The sequence below is a fragment of the Oryctolagus cuniculus genome, chromosome 4 (assembly GCF_051225735.1).
Source record: "Oryctolagus cuniculus isolate XC-2025 breed Fujian yellow rabbit chromosome 4, ASM5122573v1, whole genome shotgun sequence".
Taxonomy (NCBI): Eukaryota; Metazoa; Chordata; class Mammalia; order Lagomorpha; family Leporidae; genus Oryctolagus; species Oryctolagus cuniculus.
The window spans coordinates 115,419,335-115,432,529 of record NC_142870.1 but is presented as its reverse complement, the minus strand read 5'-3'; the positions used below and the strand labels follow the sequence as shown (position 1 = coordinate 115,432,529).

Sequence of the window (13,195 nt, the reverse complement as noted above, 5' to 3'; positions counted from 1 at the left end):
CTGTAGATCCTTGTTTTTTTTTTTTTTTTTAAAAAAAGCTCACAGAAATTCTCAGTACAGAATAAAAAGTAGATAAATTATATATTTGCAATTTCTTATTTATAGAAGTAAAAAGAATACAGAGAAACATGGAATGGAAAATGGATGCAGAGAATGAAAAAATCAATTAACAAAAAAACCAAAGGAAGAAAACATTTTTGAAGGATAATGTAATTGGAAGAGAGGAAAAATATGAAATAACAAAGAAGAAAATTCCAGCTCTGTATAAAGAATATTCTGGAAGTCTGGAAGTTTATATAAGATAAAATTGATAGCTTCACAGTATAGTAAGCTCTCAGATACTAAAGAAGATAAAACAAAAGACCAATAGTTAGAGGAAAAATGAACTTCAGTTAGACAAGAAAGTAATGTGCAACATATTTTACAGATCTGATTTGAATAGAGAGAATGATGAAAATAAAGGAAGTAGGTTATGTGGTGATATGCAGCCCTTCTAAGTTAGAATACAAATATTCGGAAAATGATAGCTAAATATTGCAAGCCACTTTTCACCTTCTCTTTACCTGCCTTTTTTTTTTTTTCATAAAACTTCTCTCATTAAAAAAGGGTGAAGGAGAAGGCGATGGGAGCCAAGACACAGAATATTCACCAAATTTTCCATCTTCTTTTGAAGGAGAGAGTAAAAACCTAGATTTCCCACTATTGAAAAGACTCTCACTTCCAACAGAACCAACTATTCCTCTTTAGATTAACAACTTCCTTCTGTGGCCTCTTTGCTTTTCCTCAAGCAACTTGAGGTAGGGAAGAACATGAATGTCTCAACACATTTATTCCTTACTTACAATGGTTTTTCATTGAAATAACTGCAAAATAATAAAAAGTTGAAGTAATTGTGTCATTCTGTCTAGAATTTACTTCACATGTCCCATTTTATATAGATTGTCTTCTTAAATCCCTAGCTATTATAGAGTAGCTTTCTCTTAACTTTATTATAATGTACAAGTGTTTTTAATATCAATTACCTTCAACTGCTGGTGTCTTAGTTGCTAACACAGCAATTAGAGCAATAGCTATTATAAAAACTATCACAAAGAGGACAATCAGAGTGATTTCTAAGCCAGAAAATTTCCTCTTGGCCATCTGAAGAAGAGAAAAAAGGAGAATATATTTAAAATGTAAAAACAAAAATACTACAATAAACCATGATTAATTAGTGTGATATTATGTACACTTTTATTGCAAAACAAAGCTACACACTGCTATGTCAGTTTATAATCTAAAATAGTACACATTAGCAATTTGCAATTTCAAGTAAAGGAGTGAATTGGTGACAAACACTACGTAGTACACTAAGATGAAAACATAAAACATGCAGTGAAAAAAAATCAGAACATATTTTAGAGCATTTTTAAAATCAAGAAAGCCGTCTACTTGCAAGAGAAGATATTTCTTAATTCTCACCATTTTTAATTCCTTGAAGGAGATGATGTTATTCACATTTTACTGATTCAAAGTTAGAATAATTTAGATTTCAAGGTCAAAAATTTCTATAATTCCAACTCTACTTTTATACAACAGTATGGTAGAAAAGAATACTAAAGAAAAAATTATGTAGGACAGTACATTTGGGAGTTGCTGCTCTGTTTAAATGTTTTGAAGTATATAATTTCCAAGTTCCTTCATGAGCTAACAAATAAAAATATACCAAAACAAATAAAATATACACTATCAAAAGTACGTATTTATTAAGACAACATTCTACATCTGAGTTAGCATAGAAGGTACCTAAATTTTTTTTGATAGAGTTAGATAGTGAGAGACAGAGAGACAGAGAGAAAGGTTTTCCTTCCGTCGGTTCATCCCCCAAATGGCCGCTGTGGCCAGAGCTACCCGATCGGAAGCCAGGAGCCAGGTGCTTCTTCTCGTCTCCCATGCAGGTGCCGGGGCCCAAACACTTGGGCCATCCTCCACTGCCCTCCTGGGCCATAGCAGAGAGCTGGACTGAAAAAGGAGCCAATGGAACTAGAACCCGCGCTTATGGGATGCTGGCACCGAAGGCTGAGGATTAACCAAGGGAGCCATGGCACCCACCCCCCGAAAATACCTAAATTTAAATTGAAAAGAACCTTTCTTCAATGACTATCTTAAAGCACAATGTGTTAATTTTGACTGTATATCTCTTATGTTCCCTGCTCTTCAATTAAGAATATTGTGAAATCTTTAATTCCATTTAGTCCATAATTCTTTTTTTTTTTTTTTTTTTTTGATGGGCAGAGTGGACAGTGAGAAAGAGAGACAGAGAGAAAGGTCTTCCTTTGCCTTTGGTTCACCCTCCAATGGCTGCTGCGGCCGGCGCACTGCGGCCAGCACACCGCGCTGATCCGATGGCAGGAGCCAGGTACTTATCCTGGTCTCCCATGGGGTGCAGGGCCCAAGGACTTGGGCCATCCTCCACTGCACTCCCTGGCCACAGCAGAGAGCTGGCCTGGAAGAGGGGCAACTGGGAGTCCATAATTCTTAATTCAGAAGCATAAACCAAAGTACCATTTAGAATGTTACACAGTAAATTATTTAACAAATAAATGATTTTAAAATATGGCATCTTTTGTTTCACAGTAGTCCTTTATCTTGTGGTTATGTCAATGTATGCACCCAGTTGTCCCATGTTTTTCTACCACATTCATTCATTCAACATGTCATGTTGATTTTACCATCAAAATATTTTCAGAATTATTCTCTCATCCTATCTCCAACCCTTCAACATCTATTTCAGATAATGTCTCTATCTCACCTGCTGTTCACTTTTCGATACCTCTCCATCTACCCTGTTAAATAAATTACAGCTAATGCCCAGTTCATGTATCATATGCTCTTTGAATCCATTCCTACTCTTGAAGACAAGATTTATCTATTTTTCTTCATTTGATCATAGCACAAAACATATCTATTCGGTTATTTGTGCAAATATCAATTTTTTCCATTAGATTGTTGTAATCATCACAAAAATCATAACAGTTCAGACTGACATCAAGTAAGAATAAGCCTAATTTTTAATACAGCATTTGAATGGATATTTAAAGATTGGGATTACATTTTAGTTGTTACAAATATTACAGCAGTAATCATCAAAGAAACTAAGTTTAGCATATAAGCTATACTTATTCAAAGCAACAAGTGATATATTGATATACATATAAAATGAAAATCATTTGCTTCATGTTATGTGAGAAATGACATTATCACATTTACTGTTTTGCTCTAAGTACGTGTAAGTATCACAAAAAACAATATCCCACTTTGATGTTAAGAATCCAGTAATAAGATTTACATTTTTCATTTTTATATGGGAAAATATGCATTTTATCATGAAACAAACTCTTTAATCTAGAATTATCAGAAAAAAGTAATATACGAAAATTATTTCATTCACATGAGAACTCATAAATAATCAATATTAAATTGTTGATATCTTGTGTGTGGTGATTGCAGTGATTGCATTTATAGTTGCAGTAATTTTAAGCAATTTTTTGGAGAATTATATAATATTAATATAATATTGTTTCTCTGCATATTTACTATCAAGATGTTTAAGACTTTATTAGAAAATAGTGTGATGACTGATACTTAAAACATCAGTTAGAAAATATTAAATGTTTTATTAGTGGAGCATGCCACTCTGCCTACATAGATTTACCCAACACTTAAAGATATTGCCTCTGCTTTTCAAAATATTTCTCAATACTTATTTCCTTCTATATAGATCCATTAAATAATACCTGCAATATTTCCACCTTAATCTAACAAAATTTCAAATGAAGAGCCATGTAAAGAAAAATCTCATATATTTAAAATTTTTCAATATATTTCCAGTTTTAGTACAAGGAACTGTGTATTTAAAATGACAATGTACAGTACATTATTTTGCTATTCTAAACTTTGTAGATTTATGGAAAATTATTTTCATAAATTAAAAAATAAATATTTAGAAACATGAACAAAGTAATTTGATCCTTAGACTTACCTTATTTCATTGCCTGTTCTGTTTCTGTGTTGTTCCAGATCGAGTGATGTTGCCAAAGTAATGCTCACAGTGGATTGCTTAGGTATATATTGACCTACTCATAAAATTTTATTACACCCCACCAACCTATCAGTATTTAATAAACTTCTGTTCAGTGTTTAAGTCCTAACCTGAATGCTGTTTACATAAATATTTCTCCCTAGAAATTTGTGTTAATTAATAACTGTGCTGCCTTGGAGTCTTTGAGTTCTAGAAGCTTTGAACTATCTTAACATAAAAATAGTTATTCATGCTGTGTTTTCATAACTGTGTTTTATTATTTGAATGTTATTAAAATAAGTTTTATTTCATTGTATGTAATTTAAATTCTTACTTCAGAGTAGAAACATCTTTGAAATATAAAATGTGAAAACATTTATAAGATTTAACATTCAAAAGATAATATTTTATGAAAAGTAATTATTAAATATATGTTATCCCTATGTCAATTATTAACATCAAACTTGAAGGACTAACAAAACCATAAGAATAGATATATAGTTAAGTACTTCAAAGTCCACATTTCATTTATTTCTTATTGATAGTACTAACTTAATTATCAAGATTATATTATAGGATGGTTATTTGGTCCATTAGTTAAGGTGCCCATTGGGATGACCACATCCCATATCACAGTGCCAGAGTTGAAGTTCCAGTTCTGGAGCCAAGTCAAGCTTCGAGCTAAGCCACAGCCTTAGAGGCACCAAAATGGAATATCTCATAAGGTTGAGTCACTGCCACTCATGTTGGAGATCTAGATTGCATTCTCAGCTTTCAGTTTCAATGTCACCCAGTCCTGGTCATTGTAGGCCATTTAGAGAGTGAGGCAATAGATGGGAGCGCTTTCTCTCTCTCTTTCTTTCTTTCTCTGTGTGTGTGTCCTGCAAATAAACAAAAAGTAAATTTTAAATATATTTATTATTAATATTTCTATTTTATAAAGTAATATTTATAGAATCAAATTTACTGCTTGTTTAAGGTAGTTTTTAAGAACAAAGGATTTGGCCCAGCGCCGTGGCTCACTTGGTTAATCCTCCACCTACGGCGCCGGCATCCCATATGGGCTCTGGGTTCTAGTCCCAGTTACTCCTCTTCCAGTCCAGTTCTCTGCTGTCGCCAGGGAGGGCAGTGGAGAATGGCCCAAGTAAGAGGGCCCCTGCACCTGCATGGGAGACCAGGAGGAAGCACCTGGCTCCTGGCTTTGGATAGGCACAGTGCTGGCCATAGGAGCTATTTGGGGAGTGAACCAATGGAAGGAAGACCTTTCTGTCTCTCCCTCTCTCTCACTGTCTGTAAACTCTACCAGTCAAATAAATAAATAATAACAAAAGATTTTATGTAAAAGATATGGGTATAACTGGCAGGTGCACTACATATACATGAGAAACCATGGGCAAATTTGGTAATTTTTAAAGTCTAAGTCTCTAGACAATATATTAAAAATAGTTAACACTTTGAAAATTATATGAGCTAATATGTACATTGTTGTAGCTTTATCATGACAAAGATAGTCTAATTTCACTCTGAAATATCAGAGTTCTGCACATTATCTGGGTACTATCTTTTCAAAGAAATGCATATTAAAATAAAGTAGTCACACAAATTATATTAGCTACTTTTAAGGCAACTCAGCATATGAGTTTAAACAGAAAAAGAAGTGTATGTGTAAATTACTGTGAGATTCAGGGGGCATATAAAAGAGAACATCTAATATATAAAGAAAAGTTATATGGAAATAAGATGAGCTCATTCCAGAATGTCCTCTGTGAGGAGACGTAAATTCAGTGTTATAGAATATATGAGTGAATATTCTCTATTTATAGATCACATAATTAAATATATGAAAAATTCTGTTATATTTAGGCAAATCTCCTAGAACTGCAATGTGACTATGGTAAGGTCACAGGATATGAGGTCAACATACAGAAGTCAGTCAAGTGCCTACATAACAGCAATGAACAGCTGGAAACTAAAACTAGAATATAGACATGGTTATAGTTATAAATGGATAGATAGATAATCATTCACAATAGAACCAACAGAGTAATTGTGCATAAATCTAACAATATTGTTATTTATCTGCATATGTACACATATATACTTATGTATGTGTATGTAATGAAAATTTCAATATATTAATGAAAGAAGCCAAAGAAGATCCGAATAACTGGAGACAAACACCATATTTGTGTAATGGAAGGCTCAAAATTTTTAGGTTGTCGATTCTCCTTACTTCAGTCTATTTATTTCATGTAATCTGAAGCAACACATCCCAGCAGCTACATGCAAGTTGATTGAAAATTTTGTATTCAAAATTTTACTACTCTATTCATAATTTTCCCAGGCTAGACACAACTCAAGGGTCTGTTAACATCTGACATATCCATACAAACTGTGCAGCAATGAAAGATTACCAAGTATTGACTAACTTGAAATGAGTGAATTTTAAATTTCAAACTGTTATAATTTGAATTGCAGTTCTGTGATGAGTTCCAAGAAATAATTAGGAGTTTGTCCATCTTTTTTGTTTGAAGAGTAAGCATCTTTTTCCTGATTCCCATATTTTTTAAACTAAAATTATACATCATTCACATGTTCTAGTTAATTCTTAGTGTTTTCCATTACATTGGAATTTTTTTTTTTGTTTTTTAACTTTTATTTAATGAATATAAATTTCCAAAGTACAGAATATGGATTACAATGGCTTCCCCCCCATAACATCCCTCCCACCCGCAACCCTCCCCTTTCCCGCTCCCTCTCCCCTTCCATTCACATCAAGATTCATTTTCGTTTCTCTTTATATACAGAAGATCAGTGTAGCATACATTAAGTAAAGATTTCAACAGTTTGCTCCCACACAGAAACATAAAGTGAAAAATACTGTTTGAGTACTAGTTGTAGCATTAAATCTCAATGTACAGCACACTAAGGACAAAGATCCTACATGAGGAGTAAGTGCACAGTGACTCCTGTTGTTGACTTAACAATTGACACTCTTGTTTATGGCCTCAGTAATCACCCTAGGCTCTTGTCATGAGCTGCCAAGGCTATGGAAGCCCCCTGAGTTCACTGACTCTGATCATATTTAGACAAGGCCATGGTCAAAGTGGAAGTTCTTTCCTCCCTTCAGAGAAAGGTACCTCCTTCTTTGATGACCCATTCTTACATTGGAAAATATTTTTAACTTATTCTTTTTGTCCACTCTGTCGGGGAATAGTCCGCGGCGGTATCGCTAAGCGGAGGTTTTTACTTACGGTTTTGACCAGGGGGCTTTCCTACGAGCGGGGCTCTCCGGAGGCGGAGGGATCGAGGGCGCAGTAAACAACAAGATGGCGCCAGGACCCCCACAGTGAGTCTGCCTGCCTGCCTGCTGTGTGACACCTCACCTGATTGGCTGAACGACGCGTGCCCTTCACATGAACAGAGACCGGATTGGTGTGCCCAATGCATGGACTCTAGCTTGCTCCTGATTGGTCGCATTTTGTATATAAGCTGCAGGTGTGAGGAGGAAGCTCTTTTTCTCTCCTCTCCTTTCTTCCTTTCCTCCTCCCTCTGTCACGTTTACTTTCTCTAATAAAGAGTCTACTGAAGACGGATAAACGTCGTTTGTTCTTTTCTCACCCGAGAAACCGTCGTCACGGGCCCTGGGTTGAGTCTGCTGGCCAGACTCCCCAAGACGCTCACGGCACTCTCTAATTGAAAATTTTGTGTGATTTTAAAATTTTTGTAATTCCTGAAATTTATCCTAATCCACTTGTCTGGTGCCATGACCTGTACTTTTGCATAAAAAGTTATTTTTTACATTTTTGTACTTCCTTTCTCTCTGATTCTGTCAATGTACCTCAGAAAATAAAAGAGCAATCTGATCATGGATACTTAGAATCACAATACACAACTGTAAACATAAGGAAATGATATATAAGAATAGAAAAGACATTATCACTTAAAATAAATAATTTTCATTTCAAAGAAAACATAAATTAAATATTTTAATTACAATACTGATTTTACAAAGTTTTCAAGCCAGTTGAAGGAAACTCACCCCCAATTTTAGTGCTTATGTAGAAAAAGTTCAAATAAACAAAAATTGTGAATTGATAAAGAAAATGTGGTATATATACACAATGGAATATTATTCAGTTATAAAAAAGAATGAAATTCTGCCATTAGTAGCCAAATGGATGCAACTGGAGGAGGACATCAAGTTCAGTGAAATAAGCTGGACCCAGAAAGACAAATATCACACATTCTCCCTTACATTTAAAAAACATTTAAAGCTAACATTTAAAAAACAAACAAAAAAGGTCAAGTGTGCAAATACAGTTTTGTAAGATTTCATTTGATACCTTTGTCAAACCAATGGTTAAGAATTTTATATTATTATAGTATTTCCTCTGTGATTACTTAAAAATTTACAGTATATGTGTGAAATGGTCATTTTTCCATTCAATTATTATTTATTGCAGTATTTCCACTAAACTAGGGACTTTTTGACTTTTACTTGTGAAGGTATTTATTCTGTGAAGTACTCAGACTTTTTACTGTGATATAATTTTTTAAAGATTTATTTATTTATTTGAAAGTCAAGTTACACAGAGAGAAGAGAGGCACAGAGAGAGGTCTTCTATCCACTGGTACACTACCCAGTAAATTGCAATGCTCTGAACTGCACTGATCTGAAGCCAAGGGCCAGGAGCTTCCTCCAGGTCTCCCATGCAGGTGCAGGGGCCCAAGGACTGGGGCCATCTTGTACTGCTTTCTCAGGCTGTGGCAGAGAGCTGAACTGGAAGTGAAGCAGCCAGGACTCAAACCAGTGCCCATATGGGATGCCAGCACAGCAGGCTGCGGCTTTACCTGATACGCCAAAGAACCGGCCCTCGTGGTGTAATTTTAAAATATGTTTTCTCAAAAACTAAAAAGAAAAGAAAGAAAGAAAAAAAGACGAACACAGAAAGAAAGAAAGAAGTGAAAAAGAGAAGGAGAGAGAGAGGGAGGAAAGGAGAAGGAAGGAGTATAGGAGGGAAAGAGGGGAAGATAGGTGGGAGGGAGGAAGGGAGTATCATTGTGTTCTTAGAATTGTATCTACAAATCACATTTAATCTGATGACTAATAATATTAAAAGTTAAATATTCCAAAAAAAGAAAAACTATAAACAAAAAAAATTATGAACACCAAGATGGAAATTGAGTGATAGCTGGTGATTGACATCTAGTGTAATCAGAAAAGATTAGCACACTTTATGGTCTGTGATGTATTTTGAATTCTTCAAACACAGTCTGGAATTTCAAACATACGGTGGTTAAATGATGCATATCAAACATGCTCTTTAGGTTAAAAGTTATGTGATTTTGTATGCTATTTGCATATATTTCTTTGCAGCTAGAATGCAGCAGAAGATGAAAATCTGATTTTTACAGTGATGATGTAGAGGTAATTCAAAACACTAAATCATCAACATTTTTACTTTTCTTTTCATACCTATGAAAAAGAAAGTGGCCACATAGAGATAAGAGGAGGAATGGAAGGATGCCCTAGGAGTTATTGAGCTTGCTTGAGTTATTACTTCTAGAAGTCAGGAACATAAGCCTAAAAAAAGAAGCCAAATTATCAAGTTTCCTGCCTGAAGACTAATAAAAAACACTGGATACAAAGGAATTCAATTAAAGCATAATACAAAGGAAGGATAATCATTACAAAGGCTAAAGCATGGAGGGCTATATGAAGAAGTTACAGATTACAGAACATGGGCAGATACTGGGTTTTCCAGGGTTATCATTCACTGATAAAAGGTAACACTGACTCCCCATTTTTTTAAAAATGAGATGAAAAAGGAAACGTAACAACAGACACCACAAAAATAAAAAGAATCATCAGAAATTACTACAAGGAATTGTATGCCAGCAAATAGGGAAACCTACCAGAAATGGATAGATTCCTGGACACATGCAACCTACCTAAATTGAACCAGGAAGACATCGAAAACCTAAACAGACCCATAACTGAAACAGAAATTGAAACCGTAATAAAGGCCCTCCCAACAAAGAAAAGCCCAGGACCAGATGGATTCACTGCTGAATTCTACCAGACATTTAAAGAAGAACTGACTCCAATGCTTCTCAAACTATTCAGAACAATCGAAAAAGAGGGAGTCCTCCCAAATTCTTTCTATGAAGCCAGCATCACCTTAATTCCTAAGCCGGAAAAAGATGCAGCATTGAAAGAGAATTACAGACCAATATCCCTGATGAACATAGATGCAAAAATCCTCAATAAAATTCTCACCAATAGAATGCAACACCACATCAGAAAGGTCATCCACACAGACCAAGTGGGATTTATCCCTGGTATGCAGGGAAGGTTTAATGTGCGCAAAACAATCAATGTGATACACCACATTAACAGACTGCAGAAGAAAAACCATATGATTATCTCAATAGACGCCGAGAAAGCATTTGATAAAATACAACACCCTTTCATGATGAAAACTCTAAGCAAACTGGGTTTGGAAGGAACATTCCTCAATACAATCAAAGCAATCTATGAAAAACCCACAGCCAACATCCTATTGAATGGGGAAAAGTTGGAAGCATTTCCACTGAGATCTGGTACCAGACAGGGATGCCCATTCTCATCACTGCTATTCAATATAGTTCTGGAAGTTCTAGCCAGAGCTATTAGGCAAGAAAAAGAAATTAAATGGATACAAATTGGGAAGGAAGAACTCAAACTATCCCTCTTGCAGATGATATGATTCTTTATTTAGGGGACCCAAAGAACTCTACTAAGAGACTATTGGAACTCATAGAAGATTTTGGCAAAGTAGCAGGGTATAAAATCAATGCACAAAAAAACCAGCCTTTGTATACACAAGCAATGCCATGGCTGAGGAAGAACTTCTAAGATCAATCCCATTCACAATAGCTACAAAACAATCAAATACCTTGGAATAAACTTAACCAAGGACGTTCAAGATCTCTACGATGAAAATTACAAAACCTTAAAGAAAGAAATAGAAGAGGATACCAACAAATGGAAAAATCTTCCATGCTCATGGATTGGAAGAACCAATATCATCAAAATGTCCATTCTCCCAAAAGCAATTCATAGATTCAATGCAATACCAATCAAGATACCGAAGACCTTCTTCTCAGAACTGGAAAAATTGGTGCTGAAATTTATAAGGAGGCAAAAGAGACCTGGAATAGCTAAAGCAATCTTGTACAACAAAAACAAAGCCGGAGGCATCACAATACCAAATTTCAGGACATACTACAGGGCAGTTGTAATCAAAACAGCATGGTACTGGTACAGAAACAGATGGATAGACCAATGGAACAGAATAGAAACACCAGAAATCAACCCAAACATCTACAGTCAACTTATATTTGATCAAGGATCTAAAACTAATTCCTAGAGCAAGGACAGTCTATTCAATAAATGGTGCTGGGAAAATTGGATTTCCACGTGCAGAATCATGAAGCAAGACCCCTACCTTACACCTTACACAAAACTCCACTCAACATGGATTAAAGATCTAAATCTATGACCTCACACCATCAAGTTATTAGAGAACATTGGAGAAACCCTTCAAGATATTGGCACAGGCAAAGAATTTCTGGAAAAGACCAGGGAGGCACAGGCAGTCAAAGCCAAAATCAACGACTGGGATTGCATCAAATTGAGAAGATTCTGTACTGCAAAAGAAACAGTCAGGAGAGTGAAGAGACAACCGACAGAATGGGAAAAAATATTTGCAAACTATGCAACAGATAAAGGGTTAATAACCAGAATCTACAAAGAGATCAAGAAACTCCACAAAAACAAAACCAACAACCCACTTAAGAGATGGGCCAAGGACCTCAATAGACATTTTTCAAAAGAGGAAATCCAAATGGCCAACAGGCACATGAAAAAATGTTCAAGGTCACTGGCAATCAGGGAAATGCAAATCAAAACCACAATGAGGTTTCACCTCACCCAGGTTAGAATGGCTCACATACAAAAATCTACCAACAACAGATGCTGGCGAGGATGTGGGGAAAAAGGGACACTAACCCACTGTTGGTGGGAATGCAAACTGGTCAAGCCACTGTGGAAGTCAGTCTGGACATTCCTCAGAAACCTGAATATAGCCCTACCGTTCAACCCAGCCATCCCACTCCTTGGAATTTACCCAAAGGAATTTAAATTGGCAAACAAAAAAGCGGTCTGCACCCTAATGTTTATTGCAGCACAATTCACAATAGCCAAGACCTGGAACCAACCTAAATGCCCATCAACGGTAGACTGGATAAAGAAATTATGGGATATGTACTCTTTAGAATACTATACCGCAGTAAGAAACAACGAAATCCAGTCATTTGCAACAAAATGGAGGAATCTGGAACACATCATGCTGAGTGAAATAAGCCAGTCCCAAAGGGACAAATACCATATGTTCTCCCTGATCAGTGACAACTGACTGAACACCAAAAAGGAAACCTGTTGAAGTGAAATGGACACTATGGGAAACGGTGACTTGATCAGCATAGCCCTATTAATGAACAACATAATACATTATCCCTCTTAGTAGATTTTTTTGTCTGTTCTATTTAATATGACTGGTTTAATTCTGTAATTAATACATAGTTATTCTTAAGTGTTGAAATTTAACTGAAATGTGATCCCTGTTAAACATAAGAGTGGGAATAAGAGAGGGAAGACATGTACAATTTGGGACATGCTCAAGCTGACTTGCCCCAAATGGTAGAGTTAGAAACATACCATGGGCCTCCAATTTAATCCCATCAAGGTGGCATGTACCAATGCCATCTCACTAGTCCAAGTGATCAATTTCAGTTCACAATTGATCATAATGAAAGGACTAAGAGTCAAAGGAAGCAAGTCTAGTACCTGCTAATACTAACCGATAGAATAAATAAAGGGGAGAGTGATCTAACATGGGAAGCAAGATACTCAGCAGACTCATAGAATGGCGGATGTCCTAAACAGCACTCTGGCCTCAGAATCAGCCCTAAAAGCATTCCGATGTGGCTGAAAAGCCCATGAGAGTATTTCAGGCATGGAAAGCCAAGACACTCTGGCGGAAAAAAAAAAAAAAAAAAAAAAAAAACCCTAAATGAAAGATCTCTGTG

General features: G+C 35.6%; 1 protein-coding gene across 1 annotated transcript in view; it reads right to left on the bottom strand.

Annotated features, from left to right (window-relative positions):
* The window catches only part of SI (sucrase-isomaltase), a 93,019-nt gene extending 88,972 nt beyond the window's left edge, over nt 1-4,047 (bottom strand). The window contains 2 exon segments of the mRNA NM_001082266.1: nt 1,023-1,140; nt 4,022-4,047. Coding sequence (NP_001075735.1) covers nt 1,023-1,140 — 118 coding nt within the window. The 5' untranslated portion in view covers nt 4,022-4,047.
* Nucleotides 4,048-13,195: the final 9,148 nt, after the last annotated feature.